Below are 27,997 nucleotides of genomic sequence, written 5' to 3'. Positions count from 1 at the left end.
ATGTAAATATAAAAAGAAATAATAAAACAAGACATTTCTGTCAGTTTATGCATTGGTGATAGGGATTTTGCATTATTAAGTCACTGCATTATTCATTCAAACGATTCATTAAAACACTGATTAAATCATTAAAAAATACTTTCTATATTCGCGAGTCCGAGAACCGATTCGTCTAAACTAGGGGTGTCGGAATATACCGGTGTTGACGATAATCGTGATATTCAAAGCATGAAATATCGACATCGTGTTAATTTAGAGTGTGACAGCAGATTCTCTTTCTCTAATGTACGTCGCCTCCTCAACATAATATACGCCAATCATACAAAAGCTAGTGGGGCAGCAATCTTATCCTTGGATGCGCAGAAAGCTTTCGATCAGGTCGAATGGCCCTATGTGTTTGCATCATTACAAAGGTTTGGGTTTGGCGAGACATTTATATCATGGGTCAGATTGATGTATGCCAGGCAAATGTGTTCAGTTTTAACTAACACAGACAGGTCGCCTAGGTTTCCCTTGCACCGCTCAGTGCAACAGGGTTGTCCCCTCTCACCTGCACTTTTTGCCATTGCGATAGAGCCTCTCGCCCTAAGTATAAGGCGTCATACAGATATCACAGGTCTTGAAGTGGGGGGTAGGCAAGCGCTTATTAGTCTGTATGCTGACGATATAATATTGTATTTGCGGAACTCTGAGAGATCAGTTCCCATTCTCCTAAATTTAATTACTTCTTTTGGGAGACTATCGGGGTATACAATTAATTGGTCAAAGAGTAACTTTATGCCTCTCTCTGATACTTACAGGCCTGTTTTTTTGGAGAATATTCCGTTTAAGATAGATTCTTTAAGGAACTGGATTCTATAATCTTGTCTTACGTTTGGAATTATAAGACCCACCGGATTTCTAAAAGTCATCTACAAAAATCCAAGTCTTCAGGTGGTCTGGGTATGCCAGTATTTAAACATTATTATTGGGCTGCCAACATCAGGGCTTTAATGTTCTGGCTGAAGGGGACACCGGGTAACCTGACCCCTGAGGCCCCCTTGTGGGTACAAATGGAGACTAACTTGGCTGTTGGCGCCTCCTTAACGGCACTGCTGTTCTCCAAATTGGATAAGCCTAAAGAGTTGAATAAATTAAGTTTTGTTTTGAAAAATTCAGTCAAAATCTTAAATCAGGTGAGAAAATGTTTGTCACTGCCGGAGACCTCTGTTCATATGGCAATTTGTTACAATCATTCCTTTTTACCCCCGTGGTCTGAACTTAGGAAGAAGGGTTTAGGTTCCATTAAAGATCTTTATGTTGAAGGGCGGTTTGCATCTTTTGATCAGTTAAGAGAGAAATTTGATTTGCCTCACGCACATTTTTTTCGCTATTTACAAATCAGAAGTTATGTTAGGTCCAAAATTTGTCATTTTGAACTCCTCCCGGAGAAGCATGTCTTTTTCGATGTTCTTTTTAATCCACCTGACTCTAGGCATCTTATTTCTAAATTTGTTTGTTTATTTGGAAGCTGCCTTTCAGTCCCTACTGTAAGATTTAAAGAGGCCTGGGAAGAAAACCTAGGAGTTGAGCTCTCCGAAGATACGTGGGACAGGTGCTTGGCTACGATACATGCCTGTTCAGTCAATAGCAGACACCAACTGATCCAATTCAAAGTTATCCACCGCTTGCATTACACTAAAGCCAAATTGCATAAAAGTTTTCCCGCTGTTTCACCAATGTGTGACAGGTGTAAGGTGGCAGAGGATACAGCCTCTCATGCTTTCTGGTTTTGCCCTTTATTGTTTGGATTTTGGTCAAGCATTTTTGACTGGTACTCCAAAGCTTACAGTAAGCCTCTTTCACCGGATGCTGAACTCGCCATCTTCGGCTTCTCACAGCGCACTTCCTGCCTTTCAGGTGCATTGTAACAGTCCCTAATGCGGGGCATGGTCGTGGCTAAGAGACTTGTGCTTAAAAACTGGAAATCATCCTCACCCCCTTCCTTCCAGATGTGGATTATGGACATGATCTCCATCATACAGATGGAAAGACTTCGATTTTTGAGGACTGATTCTATTGAAAGGTTTTCTGCTGTTTGGGGTTCATTTCTTGGGCATTTGGACAAGTTGACAAGTTGACAACTCAGTCAGCTAATTCTCAAAAAATTAGAGCGTGACAATATACCGGTATTGGCGATAACCACAATGTTTAAAATGAACAGGACTCTTATGATAACATGACACGTAAATACTCCAGCGCCAGTACCTGGGTGACCTCTCAGGTGGCTGTATTGCACTCGCTGACACCTATCAAATAAGAAGTCGACGCAGCGCGCGCCCGCGCAGCTAATCTGAGAAGAATGTCGTCTGAGCGAGAGAGTGAAACACTCTGTCCACACCCGAAAAAATTAAGCTCACAACATCTCCTAAAGAAAACATCTCCTTAAAGGGGGTCGCACACCGGACGAGAAGCGCAAGTCTTTAAAATTCGAACGCATTATTCTCTATGAGTGTACACACACCGGTGCCATTTGGCATCTGTCTGCGGCGCCCAGCAACGGCTCAAAATCCGGCCGTGACACAGAGCGCCATTTACATAGTTTTATATTAAATTTACATTATATTTGTCTCAAATCATCGTTAATGACTTCACCCTGTGCTGCCATGTACATTTAATTTTACATTCATTCACAGAAATCAGCTGCTTGAATGAGAATTGCTGATGTTATCAGAGTTTCAGGTGAGATTTTCAATTCATTCAGTTGACGGATGCTCTGAGGTAAAGTGTTCAGATCACAGACTCAGCAACAATTGTATTTAATTGTACAGTGCAATCATAACATAGTACAGACAGACATTATCTTCATTTCATAATGTCCTCAAACATAACAATTTTGCTGGCCATAAACTGAGAAAGTGCGCGTCCGGTGTGCGATACCTCGAGTTGTCCTAGACACGCGTTTAGTTGACTAAAAACGTGGCGCTTCTCGTCCGGTGTGCGACCCCCTTAAACCCAATCTGCAGAATGTGTAGCCACTAACCTTTTTACCCATCTCCGTGTCCATCACTCTGCGGATTACGCCATTTTACAGAGAGTAAATTGCGATTATATTACTAGTCATGGAATGGGAAACGTGATATTAACCTGTTAACAGTAGGTTTCTGTGATCATATATCCCATTTCTTTACTCATCTTATTTTTAACACTTAACACTTGAAAGGCAAAACTCCTAGTAACTTATTTACAGATACAGCAGTGCTGTTTCTGGGTTTTACATTAGTAGTTCAATATCACAGACTCCAAACTGCCTTGGGCAGGTCCTTGAAAGAAAATTACCTTCACAGCTCCTAAGTCACGCATCTCCTGCACATCCGTCCGATACTTCATATTTTCTACAGACTGTCTCATTCTTTAAAGTCTCTTGAGCCACAAATTCATTGCAAATTCGTCTTTGATTTTTTTAACATCTGTCACTAGACCTCCCTTCAACTTCGAAGATACACTCTGCTCTCATTGCCATTCATTTTGAGAGAAGCCAAGAGTTGATATGGCGCATTCTTCTACCTGGTTACCTAGATGATATGCTGCTGAACTGCTATACAGGATATGAAGTATTGACAAAATGTCTCCAGTTACTGCATCTCTACGCACCTCTGGCCTTCCAGCATCCTGTTCACCCTGAAACTATCCTGAAAGACACAGGCAAGGTAGGCACTAATTACACATGCTGTTTAAAGTTTAAGGTCGTTAGCTGATGAGATTGACAGGGCTGTGGAGCAGAGCCGAGCGGATGTATGGGTGTCGGGTGTACGTGATATTAAAGCTTGTACAGCGCTCATCCACTCTTGTAATTACAACAATTAACTGTTGTGATTACCAACAGCTTTATTTGGCACTATGGAGTGGAAATAAGGAGGCTTAATGTGGAAGGATGATTATTGATAACTCCTCATGTGTGAGAGACGGTCAAGGCAGCGAACTATAGGAATAATCCCCCTCGATTATCTTGTAGCGGAGATTAGCTTTAAGAAAATTAGCTGTGTTGGTTTTTGCTAATGATCAGATTATTAGCCACAATCTATGGACTTTCAGTACAGTTGCAGACCTGCAGATTGGGCCCATGAAAGTGGATTAAGCCTTGTTTAGGCACTGGGGCTATTATTTATGAGTGAACTTAGCTTAATGGAACGCAAGAAAATCAAGCTAATGCTACGGCTAATTCTGTCAGCCTAAAATATCATTCTGCCCACAAGCATGTACAGTGAGACTCAAGTTAAATAGGCCAGCATTACCATGGATACACAGCGCTGTCGGAGCAAAACAAACAAACAAATCAAGATGGAAATTCTCCTCAGTATCTGAAGAAATTATGCGTATTCAGTTGTTATAATAAAAATGATGCTAAATTACAAAAACAAGCCAAAGTGGCAAGACATATCGCTCCCCAAACAAAAACAAGGCCTTCCAGGCACGCTTTTTCACGACAAGATCCGGTAACAGTTTCCTGTTCCTATAACGGCTAATTATACGGCAAACAACACCATCGAGTAATCTTTCGCAAAGCAGGCCTGGTTTGTAATAGCTTTGTCACATTTGCTAAAAGACCAGACACCCACAACTTCCCTCTGATAGTAATTTCCTGTTTATACACTAACACAGCTTCTGGAGCTGTACCTATTCAGCTTGAGTTATTGATTAATGGGCATGTTGCCTCGCAGGCTCAGTCTCATTAAAAACGACTGGCTTTCAGTGATTTGGGCCTTGGGCACAGATGGAAGGAGCCTGCATGAGTGGAGCTGACTCAGGAATGCCAATCCTGGCTGTCTCTCTGTCTCCGCTCCTGACCCTCTGCTTCAGTGCAAGACAGGCAAACTGAGTTATTTACAGCTGCAGCATTTCCAGATCAGATTGAGATATTGTTGGAGAACACATCAATGTTTAAAAACATGCCACTGAACGCCACTATGTCTGGAGCATCCGTTAGGTCTAATTTTCGCAGAGAGCTGTTGTCACCGCCGGATAAGACAACAGCACAGAGCGCCGTATGAATTTTACAGGACACATCTTGATGCTCTTCTAAGACTCATTCATTGTTTCTTTGGAGAGTGGTTAAACATCTCGAACATCACTCAAAGAGAGAGAGGAATTGTTCAGCATGCCATCTTTTGAAAATATGAATCCTGATCCTCTGTTCAGCTCCATCTGCCAATATTCTTTTTCTTTTTTGTTATGCTGTCTCTGTAGCATCCTCTGTGCATCTCCTGTAGACATACATACATAAGCAAACTGACAAAACTGACACGTTTCCCATGATTCAAACCAATTATTTTTCTAATTATAATACGGGTGAACTGCTGGACGGCCAGCAAAAGGAAGATTTGCTTAATGAGATAGCCTAAAATGACTTGTGTGTGATAGTGCAAATCCTCTGCAGGGGAAAGCAAGGCAATCCTAAGTACTTTATTGATTTAAGGACTCACTGCAAAGTTCCATTCATTGTTCTTCACCATGCAACCCAATCCATCACCATCAAACCTTTCCAGCTCCGTGGCGTGTGGTGGAGGTAATGTCCCTTCTCTTTATAGTCCAATGTAAATTCATACAGGCCCATTTGATGTTTCCATGATTTTCAATTGAATGGCTTGTAGAACCATTAGTCAACAAATCTCCTGTAAACACTTAGCCTAGAAATCTAGACGCACCCTAGCGGCAGCAAAATGTATTTTGCAGCCAGGGCAATCTAGCAACTCTCCATAGACTTTCAAGCTGCAAAAACCTAAATTGGGTCAGGCCAATCACGTCGCTTATAGAGTAAGCGGGGCGGGCTTAACATATGACGACAGAGTTGCGACGGTTACCTGGCTGCGACTTGAAAACAAAGAATGACGGCTGCTGGAGAACAGTCTTTCGAATCGGCTTTGTCCGCGACTCTGGAGGACTTGGAGTTAGGTTTTTCTTTGAGAAAAGAGCAAAGAACGGCACTTAAGTTATTCTTAAAAAAAGGAAGATGTGTTCGTCGTTTTGCCGGCCAGGTATGGCAAAAGTTGAATCTATCAACTAGCTCCGCTGTTGGGAAAACGCTCTGGTTGGTTGAAGCGCTGTCCTATTGCGTGCAGAGGGAATTTGAAAGACATCCGTTTATCCCGCCCCTCGGAGTGAGCGTGTCTATGGTGAGTTGCCAGACCTAACATCTTGATGTAGGTCTGGCTTGCCAGGCTAGTAAACACTGTCATGATACACTAAATGTATAATTAGGCATCCTTAAATAACTGACTACGGTTCGGTATTGTGGCCAGCCTAAGGCACACCCGTGCAATAATCATGCTGTCTAATCAGCATCTTGATATGCCACACCTGTGAGGTGGATAGATTATCTCGGCAAAGGAGAAGTGCTCACTAACACAGATTTAGACAGATTTGTGAACAATATTTGAGGGAAATAGGCCTTTTGTGTACATAGAAAAAGTCTTAGCTCTTTGAGTTCAGCTCATGAAAAATGGGGGCAAAAACAAAAGTGTTGCGTTTATAATCTTGTTCAGTGTATATATTTTAATCCTGCAAGCACTTTACTATTTTCCCTTTACTTAGATTGCACAAAATAGTGATTAGTGATGCAAATGCAGATCTCACGGTTTTGATTAAATAACAAAGTTTTTGCTCAGGTTTTCTGCATATGGTGGCATTCTTTTTGCTTTGTTTTTATATTATATATGGTACTGTATTGTATTTATTGCTACTTTTCTATTCTATTCATGTTTGTTTATATTTATTGCTTTAATGCTTCAATTTCCCCTAGGGGATTAATACAATACCATCCTATCCGATCCAATCTGATCCTCTCCTATTCCTAAGCTAACCTTTATATTCGCGGTTCATTTTGAGTTCATTTCAATTTAGATATAACTGAAAATGGTGATGTCCAAGTGAGTGAGTTGTTTACTGTTATTAGTCCAGGATGTGCGTCATTCAGAGCTGAACTGAAAGTGCCTTTTAAATTTCTGAATTTAAACTGAGGCATGAACTGAGAATTTAAGGAAGTAGGATTAGAATGAATTGAAATTTGAAGAAATTCACATAACTCTAACTAATGGAAGAACAAATCAATAAATCAACAAATAAACAAATCAACCGAATGAACAACCGATTCTTCCCAATTCAACTACTCGCCTTTCCCCCTTTAATTTGCTGTTCACTCAATGCCTTGATGAGAACACTAGCTCAAAAGAGGTTAAGCCTCCCTCTAACAAATTATCTGCTGATGTCACTGGTTTCAAAGACAGTTTGCGCTTATATGTAGTAATAATCTGTGTTTCATTTTTGTAGATTATTTTCTCATGGGAGAAAAACTGCCTTGATTCATTTCTTAGGCAACTAAAAGGCCAAATAATTAACCCAGCTCACCCTCAAATCTATGACAGCTGTCCAGTTAGGCTGTGACTTGTGGCAATAGTAATGAAATGCCAATCAGGAATAAGGTACCATGAGCAATGGAGCGGTTTTACTTATGAACATTGCGCTCCTGGCATTACTGTGTCTTTAATTTAATAACGCCACACAGGAGCTCTGACAACAGTCATGCATTAGACATGACATCACCATTCATCACAGCCACATTACTCCAGCCACCCAGATGCCAGACACACAGGAGGAGATACTGAGACAGGGGAGAAGAGTCAGAGAGCGACAGAATGAGACAGGGAACAGCAAAAAGAGACAGGGACGCGTGGAGAGCCAAAGCCATCCAAAGCACTTTATTGCATAACCATGGGTGACAGAAAAAGATGAGACTTTATATAATCTGATGGATCCAGGATGAAGGAGGATTTACCCTCTGCTTAAGCATGAGAAACTGAGCATGTCCCGCAATTGTGACAGACCACAGAGACACGTGGTCTGTCTCCTCGTCTGTCATCCCCGCTGGTACGTCAAGGACACCGTTTCGAAAAGTTGCAAAGAATCTCCCCAGAGGTAACCTGGATGGAGTCAGAGTTTTACTAAAACTTGCATTATCTCTCAGTAGATGATAACAGGGTTACCAGTCATGTTCTGTTTCATATCCTCCCACACAAACAAGCATGTCTAGACCCTATTTAGGAAGGTTTCAGCCCCCCAACCATCTGCGATTAACTTTGCTGTCAGCCCACTTAAATATCTGTGATTATGAGATCTCTCTTCATATTTGGTGAAAACAGCGGCTGGGCAAACATATCAGGTTATTTCACTCTGAATCTGCCTCTTATCAGTCGCTTAAAAGCTTAAAACTTAAATTAAAGATGTGCGATACCCATACAGCTACAGTAGTGTCACCAAGCGGAATTGCAACATTTAAAAAAACATCAGCATCTCATATTCAGGCTGAAATCCGAGAACCAGTCCCTCTTACTTTGCCTCTTTCCAGCTGTGAAATATTGTTCTGACCTTAACCCTCCATTAAAATTCAATTGACAATTTAGTAAGAGTCTTCCTACCAGGGCTTCCCTGTCTCTTTTTGATGAAACGAGTTCTCGGCCCCACACAGCGAATGTTACTCTCCCCCTAGAATCAGCAAGTTCCTAAATTGATCATCTTTTATTCTTTATTCGTTGCCCCTTTCTTTGAACGATGGCAGAAATTACAGGTTTCAGCTAACAGAGGAAATCAAGACTAGCGTGGCAACAAAGCCTCAGCAGAGATCAATAGAGTGGTGCAGGCATTTCCACAAACACACACCTATCTGGGTCTTACAGACTGGGATGACATTTATATGTTGGATGTAGGATTTCAGAGAAGCTCTACTGTACTGAACTGGAAATATTACCTCTGCGACTTCTGTCAAAAGAAGAATGCTTGCCTATAAATGTTTACGGAGCACACAGGCCCACGCAGATTTATCGTGAGAATAACAGGCTTCTGTGTTCAAGACACACTGCCTATCCTGAATCGATCCCGACCTTACCTCTCCATAATGGGAGACACTGTTGCTAATAGGCTGTAATAAAGTAACTCGTGGCACTACTAAAATCTCCACATTTAGCCTTGCCACGTCGATTCAGCATCTCCATATAATTCAGCATTAATGGCCGCCTGTGGATCAAGACCAGTGAAAACAAAAGCTACTGACTTTAAGGCCACCATAAATATGCAGTCCTTTTACAAGCCCATATTAGCCTTGACAAGCCATTAAAGGAGTAAACATTTTCCCAAGCGAGTGAAAAGTGCCTCCTTTTCCGAAAACACTACTAAAGTTGGGATTTAAAAAATGGGATGATCCATGATTTTGCTTGGGCTAAAGCGTTAAATATTACACATCTCGGAATAACAGTGAGGGATAATCACCGCCGTTGTTTGCTTATTGGGTCCCAATGATAATTTTTTGTAGATGGCTATGGGAAACAAAAAATAATTTGCATTTTCTTGAGCTACATATAACGTTCTCTTGTTCTAGATTAATGTAACATGTTCAATTATGGCCTTGGCGTGCCAACGGCTGTTTCTCTCTGTTCGAATTGCGAATGCATGGTATTATGGAAACTTTTTTACAACCCTCTAGCTTCTGATGAATTAATCGTTCGTGTACAAGCGGCGCCGCGGTCTTAGACACAAAGATTGGTTGAGGCATTTGCCTGCCTTCACAGCGCTGTTTTAACTAGGCTAATGAGAGGAATAAACAAAACATGCATTCATGGATTTTGGGAATAAACAGTGACACAACTGCTATGGGAGAGCAAACAGTCCATTTGCTCTCAATGAAATGGTTGTTTCCAGGTTCATTGCCAGTCAGGAATATGGCCTCTCTCTCTCTCTCTTTCTCTTTGACTATGACCACTGGAGTATCACAACCCTAATGTCTCCTCTCTCTCACCACACTGAAAAACTCATTGAGCTACTCAGAAATTTGAGCCCTTCTTGCTCCAAAGCACACATTAGGCTGAACAGTTCATTACCAAATGGAAATTGATGCTGCCTCTGTCACTTGCAGCAAAGCTTTCAAGGCAAAAAAAAAGAAGAAAAAAAGACGATAACATTCTTTTCTCTGGCAGGAGTGGAGAAAAAAAGAGAAGAGAATGGGATGAGAAACAGAAAACATGGTTTGCCGCAGAATTTTGATGAGACTCATTTGTTTCAGGAATACATTGTCCTCAAACCTGATACTTTAGAGGAGGTCTGGACTTCAGACTCTGTCAGGTTTAGTAGGGAGAGCGTACGGGTGCGTTCTGCAAGAGCTACAACGATGTAACAATAACAAGTGATAATTCAGGCAAAATAAGATTGCCTCTCAACATGTCTCTCTTGCATATTTTGATTTGCAAGAGGAAATGAGAAACAAGTCCAATCTTGTCTCATAGACATTGCGAGGCTCGACACGTCACTCCTCAGTCTTATTCACAAGCGTCTCTCTCTCTTCAACATTTTTAAAAACAAAACACATCGTCCTGGCAGTGACAAATCAGCCAATCATGTGACATGAGATCATATCACACTGTAAATATACACAACGTTTCATTCATAAAAACAGATGATGTACAATCTGGCATGAAACAAATTTCAGAAAGATCAGACAATAATGTATTATAATTTTGATATGTGGGATGTGCGTGAAGCCAAATATCTTCAGAAAGGCATGAATAATGACTTTTACCAAATAATAGAGCAAATTAATTCACTAGACATAGTATTCAATATGCATAAAACTACATTAAATATATAAAAAGTTACTTTTTAAAATTACAATTATTATTATTATTATTATTATTATTATTATTAGGGTTTTTAAGATTTATTTTACATAAAGGTTATAATAAAAATGCATATTTACCATATGGAAACTATAGAGCTAAAATGTTTAATAAGAGTAAAACATTTAAAACAAAAACTGATTATTCAACAAGCATAACATAATATTAAATATCTAATAAGAATAATAATAATAATTATTAAAGATTTTATTTTACATAAAGATTGTAAAACATTTTTTTGTATGAATTATACAAGGCATATTTGCCATAAAGAAAATATAAATGAAATAGAGTGTTTTTTTAAAAAGAGGCATTTTTATTTTTTTAAAAAGAGGCATTTTTATTTTTGTTTTACATTTTGTTTTAACATACCTGTTGTCACGGGTTGCTCAGGAAATGGACCAGAAATAATCAAACTAATATGTATTAAACACTTAGGAAACAATAGGAGCTTAAGTAGCAAATCATGTTAACAAAAACAATACCGGACAGGGAACTAACTCAAACTGAGGGCTTAAATACACAGAGCAAACAAAAGAGCTAATGAGATCATTAATGAGACAACAGGTGAACAGGACCATTGAGGATCATCAAACACACTGGGAAACTATAGGTCAAATAGGCAAACAGGGAAAACAGAACCAAAACACGGTGGCTATATCTGCATGCACACCTTTTGTTTCAATTGGAATGAATTAATTCAGATTGATGAATCAGAACGTAGCGTTTATAAACGATAAAAAATAAATAAAGTGATCGGGTTGATGTGCGTGTTTATATGTCACAAGCTTCTAATCAGAATTTATTTTTGGACTTTCGCAAACTGCGCGAATATACAGTTTCCTGCTGTCTGTGCATACTATTCTTCTACATTGCTTCTTTTCTTTGATTTAAAGAGCAGACTTAAAATGTCTAAATTTCGGGTCCTGATTCGGAGACGACGAGCACATGAACTGTCACCTGCTTTATTTATGAACTTTCCCGCACCCAAAATAAAGTGTGGATGAGAGTATGAAGTCAAAGACTGATGGGACGTTGTTCTGCTCCATTTCACAGACGATGAGTGGTAAAAGAATTTTAGAATATCACGAGTAATTTATGACATTTTTATTTAACAACTGCAGCTCGTGCCTCCATTTCTACGTCATTTCACATGCACAGTCCGTTCCATTTTCAGCGGTCAATTACTAATGGATTATTTGGTCGCATGTAAACGTAGCCAATGAAACAGAACATAACTGAATATAACCGTTACACCTGTATATACAACAAGAAGACAGGCAGTTGCTACAAGAAATGGAATAGGTGGAGGGGAGGAATCACAGATGATGGGCTCTTTATCTGTCCCCTTGTCTGCCCTTATACCTAAAATGCGGTATTTGTTCAAATAGGCTAATGTGAAATCACAACTTCCTCTTTACTTTATTTATAGCCAAGACACTCCACTCCTTGCACTGCAATTCTGTCTCACACATTCTGCCAGGGTTTGGGCACCAAGCAGTTTCGTTTGCATATATTTGCATGCAATTAGCACATCAAACCTTCAGACTTGAAAGGGACGCCTTGTCAAAAAGTATTTTGCATCTCCCTCTCCTCTCCACCTCTCTCTCTCCCCCTCTCTCACTATCTCTCTTGCTCTCTATTCTGCTTTGCAGTCTTAGCCTCTATTATGAATGTGTGATTAGAAGAACAATTATATAAGTTAAACCTCTCTGAACCTCGGGAATTATTCTAGAGTTTGCATATTTGTTACTGTGACTTTGTATACAAGAGGAAATTCTTGCAATTGACTGAGTGTGTGTACAAACATCTCAAAGTTCACTTTGCTTCTGGTGTGTTTGCTGATTGTTGATTTTTCACCAATTATGAAAGTCACTGAGATGATGACAATACCATTGACTCGCATGAATTGCATTAGAGTGAACGATGATGTCAACATGCATCAGTCAAGCCCTTGAGTCACAAGCAAACATGCACTGGGCCATAAAACAAGTGCCCAAACAATTAATGAACTTGCAGTCATTTGCAGAACTTTTAGTGAGTGCAAACTCAGTTAGAAACAGCCCTCCGTAATGTAGCTCACGGGTCTGTATTTTTCTAGTAAATCACTGTGACACATCAGCGCCCACTTCCCATGTTTCTCGTAATAATGTGATTGTGAGTGTCAAATAATCGTATATGGAATGATAAGGATCATGTAGCCTATGGCAGATTGAAAGTGTTTTTGTAGCTCAAATGCTAAAGCATAGCTTTAACAACACCAAGGATTGCATGAGCTGATATGTATGGTTGTAACACAGGGTGAGCACCAACAGTTTAACTTAGAAAATAGCTATAATGATTAAATAGTTATTATACATGATTATTATACATTACACACCACCTTTCTGAAGTATATATATATATACACATATACACATATACATACAGTGGGGAGAACAAGTATTTGATACACTGCCGATTTTGCAGGTTTTCCCACTTACAAAGCATGTAGAAGTCTGTAATTTTTATCATAGGTACACTTCAACTGTGAGTGACGGAATCTAATACAAAAATCCAGAAAGTCACATTGTATGATTTTTAAGTAATTAATTTGCATTTTATTGCATGACATAAGTATTTGATACATCAGAAAAGCAGAACTTAATATTTGGTACAGAAACCTTTGTTCGCAATTACAGAGGTCAAACGTTTCCTGTAGTTTTTGACCAGGTTTGCACACACTGCAGCAGGGATTTTGGCCCACTCCTCCATACAGACCTTCTCTAGATCCTTCAGGTTTCGGGGCTGTCGCTGGGCAATACGAACTTTCAGCTCCCTCCAAAGATTTTCTATTGGGTTCAGGTCTGGAGACTGGCTAGGCCACTCCAGGACCTTCAGATGCTTCTTACGGAGCCACTCCTTAGTTGCCCTGGTTGTGTATTTCGGGTCGTTGTCATGCTGGAAGACCCAGCCACGACCCATCTTCAATGCTCTTACTGAGGGAAGGAGGTTGTTGGCCAAGATCTCGCGATACATGGCCCCATCCATCCTCCCCTCAATACGGTGCAGTCGTCCTGTCCCCTTTGCAGAAAAGCATCCCCAAAGAATGATGTTTCCACCTCCATGCTTCACGGTTGGGATGGTGTTTTTGGGGTTGTACTCATCCTTCTTCTTCCTCCAAACACGGCGAGTGGAGTTTAGACCAAAAAGCTCTATTTTTGTCTCATCAGACCACATGACCTTCCCCCATTCCTCCTCTGGATCATCCAGATGGTCACTGGCAAACTTCAGACGGGCCTGGACATGCGCTGGCTTGAGCAGGGGGACCTTGCGTGCGCTGCAGGATTTTAATCCATGGCGTAGTGTGTTACTAATGGTTTTCTTTGAGACTGTGGTCCCATCTCTCTTCAGGTCATTGACCAGGTCCTGCCATGTGGTTCTGGGCTGATCCCTCACCTTCCTCATGATCATTGATGCCCCACGAGGTGAGATCTTGCATGGTGCTCCAGACCGAGGGAGATTGACCGTCATCTTGAACTTCTTCCATTTTCTAATAATTACGCCAACAGCTGTTGCCTTCTCACCAAGCTGCTTGCCTATTGTCCTGTAGACCATCCCAGCCTTGTGCAGGTCTACAATTTTATCCCTAATGTCCTTACACAGCTCTCTGGTCTTGGCCATTGTGGAGAGGTTGGAGTCTGTTTGATTGAGTGTGTGGACAGGTGTCTTTTATACAGGTAACGAGTTCAAACAGGTGCAGTTAATACAGGTAATGAGTGGAGAACAGGAGGGCTTCTTAAAGAAAAACTAACAGGTCTGTGAGAGCCGGAATTCTTACTGGTTGGTAGGTGATCAAATACTTATGTCATGCAATAAAATGCAAATTAATTATTTAAAAATTATACAAATGTGATTTTCTGGATTTTTGTTTTAGATTCCGTCTGTCACAGTTAAAGTGTACCTATGATAAAAATTACAGACCTCTACATGCTTTGTAAGTGAAAACCTGCAAAATCGGCAGTGTATCAAATACTTGTTCTCCCCACTGTATATATATATATATATATAGTAAATTACAACAGCTTGATTTTTTTTTGACATGACAAAATTTAAACTATATTATCTGTCGGTTCTAATCTGCTAAATGTGACTATAAAGCATAAATATATTAAGATATTATACACATCATACACATCAACATCATGATTGTCTGTAAAGTTGCTTTGTTAGTCCATGTTCTATGAATTTTTTTAAACAATTTTTCAAAAATTATGCTGTTTTAGAATTAAGTGTTTCCTTTTTCTTTCTTTTTTTCTTTTTTTAATTAAAAAGCTTAAATTGAAATGGGGTAGAGTTGGTATAAAAATAATTTTGAACGAACATTTGATTAGCAAAAGAAATGCATGTGCAAAATTAAAACAGCTGTTAATCTCAAAAACAAATGTATACACTACCAGTCATTTGGGGTCTGTAAGATTTTTTTGAAATAAATGAATACTTTTCTTGAGCAAGGGTGCATTACATTGATAAAAAAAAAAGACAGTGTAAAGACATTTATAACACTACAAAACATTTCTATTTCAAATTCTATATGCTGTTTTTTTTGTATATTACAATGATTTCTGAAGGAACAGGTGCTAAGACTGGAGTAATGGCCAAACTAAAATATTTTAAATCGTAATAATGTTTAACCCCAAACTTTTGAATGCTAGTGTAAATGTGGGAAAATATATCATATAATTATGTGATAAATAGCACAAATAAATGGTTACAGAAGTTAAAGTGTTGCAATCATCCTCAACACTGATGCAAAATTTAAGCGGCTTTGCGATAAATGTGTCTGTCAAAAACATAAATCTAAATATGAAACCTTGATTATTACTCTATATGCATATCCCAAGCTGTCATATTAGTCTACAGAGGTTTTAAAACACATTAACATCTCCTCATTTACACAAAGTATTATTTTAGCAAAATACATACTATACTGACGCTGAGTGGATTAGCTGGGGCGTTCGGCTTCCCATACATTTCATATCTAAAACAAACAGCTGCATTGCGATTACATTCCTCGTACATTTATTATTAATCTCTCTTGCTCTTATATTGCTCGCATGCCAGTGATTATCCCTTCGGCATGTGTGCCTGAGGTCGGGCGACCCCCCCCCCCCCATGTAGCTCAGTTTGTTTTTAATACAGTGTTTGTTTTATTGTGGGCTGTGGTTTTATGGAGCATAAAGTGTCAATCTCAGTTTTCCTACAATGTCCATCTCAGTGTAAATTGAGATTAAATAGACACACATTGTTTGTTTGTAGGAAAAAATGGGTTAGGCAGATGTATATTCTATTACCAAAGTGACTTTCTTTCCAAGCAAGCATCTGGAACAACTGCCATTGGTCTCTCAAAAAACACTGAATTTTATTCAATTAAAACTGGGGATGAAACAGTTACCAGTTTGACTATAAAACATGATAAAAAACATTTCATATTTTAATTATCATTAACCGTCTTTGATTATCACGATTTGAAGCACTATCAACATTAAGAAAGGCGCAGCATGCAGCGTATCGTTTTGTGTGAAGAATGAATGAGTCTTCATAAAAGTTTTTATGGCATTTGCTTTTCATCTTCCCTCCATGTAATGCCTAATAAAGTAATGTTTATATCTGCCTTGTAAACAGAGGTTACCGGGGAAACATTTTTGCTGTTCCATAAGTGCCACCTACTGTCAGAGAGTGGATTTACATTTTTGTTAAGACCATGCTAAAATCGGACCAAATCAAATCAAAAATCAAATTTATGTTGCAAATTTCATGTATGAGTAATTTTTTTTTACATTTCCAGCACAATATAACAATACCATATTGATAACTGTGATCATTTTGGTCACTATAATCCAGATATTACATTCATACCGTTCAGTCTCTAATTAAAACAATAAAACACTATAATAACATTTTAAAAATCCGTTGTGTTCAGTAATGTCATACCTAGAGCTAAAAATCGCAGTTCAATCATTTCTGTACAGATAATCAGATTGAACCTCACAAGGCAGAGGTTTCCACTTCATGGGCCACCCATGGATAAAGCACTGCATTGAATTCTGCTTTATAGTGTGTTGTAAAATGAATGTTGAGTTGAGGGATGTGTCCTTGCTTGGTCTGGAGAGGTGGCTGTGTTTGATGTCTTAGTACTCTGCAGCATAAAAGCTGACCTCCTTCAACCCAGGCCTGTTCGATGGCGCCCATCTGATGTGATTATTGAATGTTTATTCCCCTTTTCTCTCATTGTTAGTGCACTTAGAATGATTAATTACGCTGAGCTCTCTCTGTGACTTCTCTTCTCACTCAGGGGAGAAAAACAGGCTCTCCATGCTCCTTCCCCTTGTCTCTTTCTATCACTCACTCCCCTAGTCCTCTCCATTCAAATCAAATTCAATTTAGAGAGCACTCCATCTGCCATCATGGCCACTATACAATAACAACTACAGCAACGGTAAAACAGAAAATAAATAAGAACGCCAATAAATTGAAGGAATAGTTAAAGTATGGTTAAACCCAGAGTTCTCAGTAAAACATAATACGATTTTATGTGAGCGGCACTTCATAACCTTCCTGTCTCTATACACATATGTCCATCTCTTTTCCCATCCCTCCATTTTTGTCTCAGCTTCCTCAATCTGTTCCAAAGCTGCTGAGTTTGACATTTAGAGGGGTATCAAATCACCAGACCAACACTCACCTCCTACATCCGCAGCATGAAATTCTTGACACAGGAAAGCCCTTTTATTCAAATAGATGTGTGTCTGTGTTTAAACATGCATGTTTCAGTTAACAAGCTCTGAACTGTCTGTCCACTATGTAAGTAATCCACTTAAACACCCAGAATGAAGTATCCACAGATGTTAATCCTTTATACCAGCTGAGCAGCCAAAAGGGAAGGACAGTACCAGCAGGCATGCTGTCTGCATTCAGATTTAGCCACCAGAGATGCTACCACCTGACATGATGTTCATGAGCCAACAGAATTTGCTTGTGATAGGTTCCATTATCTTGACAAATTTAACTGCTTACCAATAAACTAAAGATGTGAATTACAGTTTTCAGTAATGCGGTATTAATCCGGTAACCAATTGCAATGTATTGTTATTGTGGGCACTTCTAAACAAAGTGAATAATTGTAGATAACTTATTATTATCTGAACTGTTTAAATGTTTTGAATGCACATCAGCTTAATTTCAATCAACTGGTTAAAACTTAAATTTTTGGATTTGTCTGAAAACAGCAGACTGTAATCAAAGAGTATGCTTTGTTTTGCCTGTCAATCTTGTCCTCTGACCTGGTTTCTAGTTTGTTCCTTTGTTAGCCTTATTCAATTGACCTGTTGTCCAATTTATACTGTTGTCCAACTCATTGGTTACCTTTGTTTTGTCCATACTTATAAGCCCTCAGTTCTCCCTTAGTCGTGGTCCATTCTCATTGACGTTATGTTGTTCTCCTGAGCTTGTCATTAAAGACTGTTTTATTAATTCTCCTTCGGCTTAATGCTTTTAACACAACCAACCAGTGACAGAAGAATGGACCAATACAGTTTAATTTTTGTTGTGTTTTTTCCATTTTCGATTTTCATTATTCCCTTTGGACCAACCCGCCGTCCAGCTTCTGTGTCTGGAGCAGGAAGACTGTCCACTGGAACATCACACAGGATTTCATCCATCTGGCGTGCCTTACGCACTGCCTTGTACCTTGGTCAGGGTAGTGCGTAAGGCACGCCTTCCAGCGGATGGTCCCAGGGAAGATTTCACTGCATTCGTGGAGTGGGTGCTGGTGAATAACAACTCACCGTACACAATCGGCTCTGCGGAGGATGACATCTCCAGCTCCACTCCAGCACCGCCAGAGAGCAGCCATCCACCATAAGCAAGCGACCCGACAGAGATGGTTTTAGAGCCCACGGCAGACAAGGGAGACCAGCCTGCCACGATCGATGAGCCTGATCCAATAGAGAGGAATGGAGAGGACATCGCCCCAGAGCCTGCGCCCCTCAGAGAGTCGGACCAGGTGCGTGAGCCGAAACCACTGTGCGTCGCAGAGGGAATGACTGTGGAGTTCGACGGCTTGGAGGAAGGCCCCGCCGCGGTGAATGCAATGGTTAAAACCTCTGGAAGATATTTAGAGGATTTGATGGACTTATTTGAGGAGGTAATTACCATGTTTCTCCTGTCCCCGCTGGTTCCGTCCAGCCCTGTATCTCCTGTGATCCCTCCCAGCCTCCCTCTCCTGCCTCCTCTAACGGCCAGTTCTGAAGCTCTGCCTCTGCTGGTTCCATTCAGCCCCTCTGCATCTCCAACACCATGTGAAGATCCGCCTCAGAGCCTCAAGTCACTTGCTCAGCCCACTAAAGAGGATCCCCTGGCTCAGCCTCTAAACCCATCACTCCACCGCGGCCTGTCGACACATCAGCTACGCCTTGGCTCCTCCCTCCCTTGGTTCCACCGGAAACCATCAGCCATATGGCTCCACCGGGCTCCCTCGTCCCTCCGGCTTCTTCTTGGTCAGACATCGACCTTCGGTTCCGTCTAGCTCCGCCATCCCCCTGGCCCCGCCTTTGTCCTCTGCCCCACCGGTTTCGCCTCTTTCCACAGGTTCCTCAGTTCCACCTCGGATGCTCGTCGCCGCGGCTAGACCACGTCTCCAGTACCAAAGGTGTCGCGTGGGCTCTTCGGCTCATTGACTTTACCTGAGTTTCCATCATTGGTGGCTTCATCTCCGTCGGTTGTCCCCAGGATGCTTTCCATCAAGTCGTCGTCACCATGGCTCCTCTGTCTTCGACTCTGCCCTGGGGCCTCGTCCTGGCTGGTCTCTGGCTCAATATCTGGCTCCTCCGAGCTTCCCTTTGGCTCCTCCCACCCTCCACGGTTATGTTTTGCCCCTCTCAAGTTCCTCGCCCTCCTCCTGAACCCCCACCATCCCCCCTCATTTGGACTATTTAAGGCGCGAGGACGCCTGTTGTCCAATTTATTTACTCATTACTTCCCTTTGCTTATAAGTTCATGCTTATAAGCCCTCAGTTCTCCATTAGTTGTGGTCCGTTCTCATTGACGTTATGTTGTGTTAAGTCTGATTTTCCTATCTGTTCTCCTGAGCTTGTCATTAAAGACATTTAATTATTCTCCTTCATCTTTGTGCTTTTAACACAATCAATCAGTGGCACAGACAGACTGAATGAAAATGCAAATTAACTCTCTGACAGTAGGTGCTGCTTACAAAAGGAGAAATGCAGTGGGTACACGATAACCCCCATAAACAAAGCAGCTGTGCAACTTTCTGTTTCTGACACCAACTTGTCTTGGAGAAGAAAGCACGTAAAACAGCATTTACATGTTATTGAACATGTAAGCTTTTCAGATTTTTTTATTCAGTATACTCAGAAAAAAAGGTTCAGTAGGGGTGTGATGAGACGCTTACTCCACGAGATGAGACACGACACGAGATTGGGTTCACGAGAACGAGACAAGACGAGATTTTTACACAATTTTTAAGAAATCCTCAATGATGAAATATATGAATGGAAAATAGTATTTTATTCAACTGAAAATTACAAAATGCAAAACAATTTAGGTGCATTTTGAAATCAACTTGTAATGAATGTTATTTTACTTCTATTTTAATGAATTCTATGCAGTAAAGGACATGCAAACACTGCAAAATGTTTTGCTATAAACTCTACCGACTGGCTTCTCCCCTGTACGATTTCACATGAGAAATCTAACTCCTTTCCACAAATCGAACATAAAAAAATATAAAACAGTATAAATAAAATAAATATATAAATAACAGAAATAACACTTTAAATGCAAACAGTAAGTGTATCCATAATCAAAGTACTGCTCTCTCAAAACTACAAGTGCAAACAGAAACAAATGTTTTCTTCAAGCATGAAAAAGAGATAAATTAACTACACAGAACAGCCTAAGATTATGGTCACGTTCTTTTTCAAGAATATAAGCATGTCGACGATTTCAGTAACTTTGGGACAACAGTGCGAGTAAAATGCGCGCGTGATGGGATGGTGTACCTCGGTTCCAGTGTGTGGAGGAGTCGCCGAAATCTCAGATTTTCCACCACAGAAAATGGCCTCATATCAGCTGCAATGAAAAAGCTGATGTCTCTCGTTATTGCCGTGGCTCTTGCACTTGACGGTGGAAGAGATGCAAAGGCATTTAGAGTTGTTTGCCCTTTTAATGTTTTCGTCACAGGTGCAGCTAGTTTTAGTAGAGAGCTGTGGTGGTTCTGTATGTGTTTTGCATAGTGCTCGTGTTAGCCGCGGTGTACGGCATTGTTTTCTTACAATGCTTACATATTGTGTTCGTCTTGTCTGTCACTCTTTCGCCGTTTCTTATTTCCGCAGGAAAACCAAAATGTTGCCACACAAATTATTTAAAAGTGGCAGGGGGATCTTCAATACTAATTTCACCCTCACGCTCCATAACGCTGACATCACAACTCACGAGACAACTTTTCACCTCGACGAGAAATCTTGTTGCGTTTGTCACACCCTTAGGGGCCGATCACACCTGACGCGTTTTTTGCAGTGAGAGGCGGCTATTTTCAATTGGTTTCCTATGGCAGCGAGCGTTCTGCGCGCTGTTTATGCGCCTGCTGAGCCTCACGTTTTACCGCCCGCTGCGCCTCGCGTTTTTGAAGTTGAAAAAAAAGCAACTCCGAGCGGAAAAAGTGCCCGACGTCATCGCGTTTTTTTCCACTGTCCAATCGAATGAAGTGAGAGGCGGGCCTTCCGTTTAAGTGATGAAAGCTACAGTTGCTTGAACGCCAGGAGGATAAACTTGTGGTACTCTCGCGGGTTACTCGCGTGGTACTCTCGCGGGTTACTCGCGTGGTACTCTCGCGACTTCACGAACCGTAACTACCACAATGTTAACAGAAAGTAAATAAAGGTAATAAAAGGCTGATTTGATGTTTACTTGACTGACAGGACAGCTGTTTCATTGGTTGCCTAGCAACATAAAAAACGCAGCGCACTGCTCGTTCTGTGTAATGTAAAGTGCTGTGCACCTCGCGTTTTCGAACCTGAAAAACACGTCAGGTGTGATCGGCCCCTTAGTAGGGTTCTATAACACTTCATGCCAAAAAGGTTCTATATAAGGAGAAATGCCTTAAATGATTGTAAAACACTTTCATGCTCAACAGGCTATTTATTTATTTTTTGTTTAAGAACTGTTTAATTAATAAAATTTAATTAAAATAAATTAAAAAATTAAAACTAAATCCATAAAATGATCCCATGATGGGTACCCCTAATAGGTTCTTTATATGAAGTGCCTGACAGAACCCTTTTATGGTTCTATATAGAACCCTTTCTACTAAGAGTGCATATGTTTGTTTTTTTAAACACCAAATACTTAAAGATACCATTTCCCCCTTCAAATATTTGTTTACACGTTGTTACACATTTGACATTTTAATCTGGATTAAAACCTGGCATCCTAGAAAAGACTGAACCAAAAAAAACTGGTTTGAAAATGCTCTTATTTTTGTTCTTTATAGTTATGTTATTTTGCACTTCTGAATTTTTCTATTAGAGAACAACACTGAAGTTTGTTTATCTTTTCAACTGCTTATTCAATTCAACACCATAATTTGGTACCGTCACATGCCTACAATAAACTTATTATTCATCTTTTTTCCCCATTGGTCAATTGGTTTAATCTTCTTTACACAGTCTCTGCTGTAGCCAAGACAATGCTAGGGTAGTTTGCGTAGGATGTTTGTATTCATGATTGAAGATTGGTGTATTTATGCACACCATAATTATTTAGTCTTAATTGGTTCCTGTTCTTTCAGATGTTATTTTGCCGTTAAAGAGGGTACAAGTGCATTGAGTCCTCCCTAAGGCCAGTGAAAAGGAGGGGATACAGCTTCCTGGATTAACACTGTGTGTCGAGATCTGACAGCTTAATCACGACTGCTTCCTCGGAAAAGAGAGAGCTTGATAAGAAACTTGAAAAAAAGGATATCGTCATCATTAATATGATTCATTTAGTCAAGTCATATCCCTTAATACCCCTACCAGGGTTTCCAAGATTCTACTCCTGCATTATACATGTACGTCTTCATCATTTGTCTTCAGTGAAGTGCATTGAACAATCCCTCCTGTCAGATTTTCCTGGATGTGAAATAGACACGTTCTGTTTATTAATCCTAACACCACAATTCGCTGCTCCAGCTCTCTTTCTGCCCTCATTCTATACATTTACAGGCAAATAACTGTGATAAAATAACACAGCATCCTTTAAAATCTAACTTGTAATTAATAGATAGAACAACATATCACATTTACTTATTATGAACGTCCGCAGCTAATATTATGTGAAACCAAGCTTTCATATTACCTCTGTTCACTTTATAGATGTAATAAAGGTGATGGAAATCAATTTCCAAATGCAAAAACAACTGATATTGGAGGCACCCTCTCTGTGCCATGAACATTAAATTATAAAGAGTTTTTATTATGGCAGCACTTGCACACAGCTCTATGTTATCTGTGTGCATAATAAACACCAAAGATCTGTTACCATGGCAATGACTGGGAACAACAATCCCATTAGTGGGATTGATAAAAGGCCAAATGGAAGAAAAAAAAAGGATAAAAGAGAAAATGAGGGAGAGAAATAACTGCAATAATATGGGTAAACCCTCTGGTTACATTTTCCGGACGCTGCTATATTGAACATTAGCCTGTGTTAAGCCTTTAGCCTAAGGTAGTGGAGGTTATTTATAAAATATAATATAATATAAATATAAAATAAATAAAAAAACACTTAAAAACATTATTACATTTGAATGAGGAGGAAAAACAGGCAGGTCTGTCAGATGAAAAGGGGCTTGGGGAGCAGTAAACAGATCCGCTGATAGGGCGTAACACTAAACGTTTATCCCTAAACATCTGCAAATTTTGCAGCATGGCTCATGGCAAAGCACCCTCAGATTTACAGCTAAATATGGGAATTATCAAATGTTTCTTCTGCTTCTGATTTGGGTTCCTTAATGGTTCTATTAATGATACTTTTAGCACATTTAAGAAATAAATATTTGAAAAGAAAGAAATAAATGCAGTTCCACGGCCAAACGGTAAGGTGATATCAATAATAAATACATTTGAAAACAATTCTTTCTAAATTTTTGTTTATACAGACTTATTTAAAAGACAATTATTTAATTGCACTATAGGATTAAAAACTCAATTTTAACTAAATTAAGTTGAATAATGCCTTCTGTTGAGCTGCTTAGCTGAAATGAACTTGTTTCCTAATTGAAGAAATTTGCAACATTGACAGTTACTGTATTGAACTGAAACAACAAAATTGAGCTGAATAATAACACTATTATCTTCCGTAGAGCTGCTTTACAGCTGAAAATTGAATTTGGGTACCACTTTATATTAAGTGGCTTTAAGTACTATGTACTTACATCTAAAAATAAATAATGTACTTATTGTATTCATGTTGTATTGTAAAACACATTGCTGCTATTGAGGTGTGACACAGGTAAGGTTAGAGACAGGTGTGGTGGTATGGGTAGGTTTAAGGGTGGGTTAAGGTGTAAAGGAAGGGTCAACAGTGTAATTACAATTGTTGTAATTACATAAATTAATTACAGCTGTAATTACATGCAGGTATTTTTAAGTACAATGTAAAAACATGTATGTACACAATAAGTCCATTGTATCAAATTATTAATTTCAATGTTAGTACTAGTAGTTAAAGCCACTTAATATAAAGTGGGACCTGAATTTGTTACATAAATGATACATTTTACAACATTAACAGTTATTTTCATGTTTTATTAAAGTGAAGCTGATTTGAAACAATCTGTATTGTACGAATGTACAATTTTTTGTATAAATAAATGTGAATTGACTTTAGCAATGATTAATGATTTTTAGAGCAACCATAGTTGCAATACAATAATCGACCATAGCAATTTACTCAGAATAATACTAAACAAACAAACAATGCTGTAACACATCTTTTTTTTATTTTTTTATTACACGGCTCTGCAGAATACTTGATTCAATAGTCAATAGTGCCATCCAGCGTGGTTTTTCTTTGTGGAAGTTTTGCGTTTCGTGAGCTAATAAAATATTAAAACTCAGTCGAATCAATATTTTGTGTACAGTTATTTAATTATGCCATCCAGTATCGTGGACTCACTCTCTCTTGTTTCATACAAATGCAGCAGCTGCCATTTTGTGACTATTGTTTTGTACACTGTTGGATTATGAGATACAAACAGGTACGATTTTTAAAAAGTTTAATCTGAAATCAATATATCTTATCCCCATAATTATTTATGTGGCGAAATGCTGTGTAATAAGTGACATAAATGACTGTATATCGCGCTTGCAACTGCTCTCTCAGCGGAAGCTTTGTGTTTAAAGACCTAATAAAATATTTCAACACAGATCAATATTTCGTGTCTAATTATTTACTTATGTGGCAAGTAGACGTGTAATAAGCTGGATAATGATTATTATATATTGAAAAATCTCATTATGTGTGTCAGCAACCTCACAGACAGTCTTAACCTGTATGCATTTGATTCACTAATAAACAGTGTTGAGGTAACGCATTACAAGCAACATGAGTTACGTAATCAGATTTTTGTGTTAAAATTTTTTAAGTCACTTTTTTAAGTAACTTGTAAAGTAAGCATTACTTTTACTTTAAAAGAAAATATCTGAGTTACTTTTTCAAATAAGTAACGCAAGTTACTTTGTTTTCCCATGTATTGACTGACCACTCTCCTGTCCCCATGTTGAGAGAGTAAAGCGCAGAGCCATTGTGTGCGCTGTGTAAACATGATGTTATTGTAGACCTAGACAAAATGTAAGCATACCTTCACTCATCTCACTTACACAAAACCAGATTCAGTATTCCTCAAAATGAATAAAAACTGTGAAATGCAAACTCAGTATAGTACGCAACCCTGCAATAAATAACGTTAGATATACTTTATGTATTTAATCTCACTTTATTAACCAATACTTTATGCATTTAATATCACTTTATTAACCAATATCTTTGCTACTGAATTTTGATTTGCATTTCCCTCAGCCTGAGGCTTATTCAGTTTACTTTTGGTGTGAAAGGTGTGTTTACATTTGTTTATTATCTGTGGTGTGTTTACATTTAAAAAAAAAAAAAAAAAATGGTAGTTGGTAGTATGGTAATTGTTAAGTTTAGGTATTGGGTAGGATTAAGGGATGTAGAATAAGGTCATGCAGAATAAGGCATTAATATTTGCTTTATAAGTACTAATAAACAGCCAAGATCCTAGTAATATGCATGTTAATAAGCAACTAGTTAATAATGAAAATTGGACCCTTAAATAAAGTGTTACAAAACAAACATATCAGAATAATTTATTCGGGAATCTAACAACATTGGTTGTACTAAATGTCTTTGATTCGCTCAAAAGAATCATCTTAAAAGAGATATTCATTCAGAAATTGGACTACACAGGCTAAGCTGCATGTTTTTGATTTATAAATAAATAGACTTTCTTCATTTTACTGTAGATTCAGTAGCAGTGCCATTGCACAATTATTGCAGGAACACTTGAGGGTTGTGCGCATGTTTTTGCATTCCACTCATCACTGCTTTTCCTTTGCTTTTAAAAATGTGCTACCCTTCGTAACATTGTGAATGGACGCTTAGTCAAGTGTATTTTAGTGCGGTACGGTTCTGGCACTATTTTTAAAAATGGAACTGCTTATAAACCTTACTTACAGTCCTTGCCTTGAGGAATTCTGCACTAAGCAGCTTTAAACCATTCAACAGTTCAGACCATATCTAAATTAATGACAGACTCTTTTATTTGCAGCATCACAAACAGCATGCGTTTCAAACATTATTCATTCCCAGCAAAGCCACTCGTCTTTGAACAAGCTGGACGCATCAGACTCTTCAGGTTAAGTCATTCAGGCATTCCAACGAGGCGGATCAGCGTTCTAATTATACTCTTGAAATGTTGACTTTTCAAACTGCTATCGCATGTGCCAAGATAAATGTGCCAAAATAGACCACATCGTTCAGCATGACTCCTCCTGTCATCTCACAGTAATTTGCGCTCTGTTATTTTAGTGATTTTCAGCATACATTCAGCCAATCCAGTGCACACAGTCACCACAGTCTTTGTCTTCTTTGCATATGCACATGAATTAGTCATTATGCACATTATTATGTACATGTAAATTAAAAAGTGTGACCAACAACAACAAAAAAAACATTAAAAGAATCGTCGTTGTCAGTGAAGAAATGGCAAAGATGGAAAACCACTTTAATATGACACATGTACACACACACACACACGCACGCACGCACGCACGCACGCACACACACACACACACACACACACACACACAGAGAGAGAGAGAGACTCACCTGCAGTGTCTGTGTACACCTGCCACTGTTTCGATGATGAAGCACTCTCCCTCATTCAAACAGAAGGCCATCTCCTGACTGTCTTGGCATGGCTTGAAGAACTCGGAACGTACGGTGGAGGTTGTAGGGGCAACTGCGTGTGAAAGAGACAAAGGGAGGGTGCAAGAAAGATGAGAGGGGACAGAAAGAGATTAATCAAGATTAAATAAATTGAATCAAATGAATCAAACACTAATAATCCATCCATTTCCATAATGTCCATTCCAGTGATAAAATTACATCTGAATGAGTTCTCAATATTATGACATGAATGGTGTTAATTGAAACACGTTCAAGTACGATGGTTTCACAATCACTTCACTGATTACAAATGAGCCCATGTAAAGTCTAGAAAATGTTCTGGAATCTATTATAGATCTTATATGGGGTATAAGGGTTTAATGACAGGCCATCAGAGATAATAAACCGCATGTTTTAAGCTACAACAGGGATGCCAAATATATAATATATAAACTAGGCAGCTAGACATTTTTGTATGTTATATTGTGTGGGGGAAATATAAATGTATTACTAACTATTAAATATTGTGAATATTTATCAAAAATGCCCAATAAATATTTAAATAACATTTTTAAATACATACATTTAACATAGATACTGTTAAATGTATTAACCTAAAGAAAACTATGGATGTTCTTACAATAAAATCAATGATAACAAAATAATTTATAATAATAAATGGGCTTAATTATGATTAAGATCCCAAATAATCAAACAAGGCAATAATCAAACAAGCTCAATCAATGTGCAGTCTTTCTCTTATATGAAGTTTTGAGATTTAATTGATAATT

At 39.0% G+C, this 27,997-nt stretch overlaps 1 protein-coding gene across 3 annotated transcripts in view; it reads right to left on the bottom strand.

Moving 5' to 3' along the window:
• nrg3b (neuregulin 3b) overlaps positions 1–27,997 on the bottom strand; it is a 143,657-nt gene that overhangs the window by 36,389 nt on the left and 79,271 nt on the right. For all 3 annotated transcript variants that reach the window (XM_084135773.1, XM_084135771.1, XM_084135772.1), the window contains exon 2: positions 27,147–27,279. In XM_084135773.1, coding sequence (XP_083991899.1) covers positions 27,147–27,279 — 133 coding nt within the window. The remainder of the gene's footprint in view (positions 1–27,146; positions 27,280–27,997) is intronic.

The sequence above is a fragment of the Abramis brama genome (genome assembly GCF_963993115.1).
Source record: "Abramis brama genome assembly, chromosome: 14".
Lineage (NCBI taxonomy): Eukaryota > Metazoa > Chordata > Actinopteri > Cypriniformes > Leuciscidae > Abramis > Abramis brama.
This window is presented reverse-complemented; position numbering and strand designations above follow the sequence as displayed.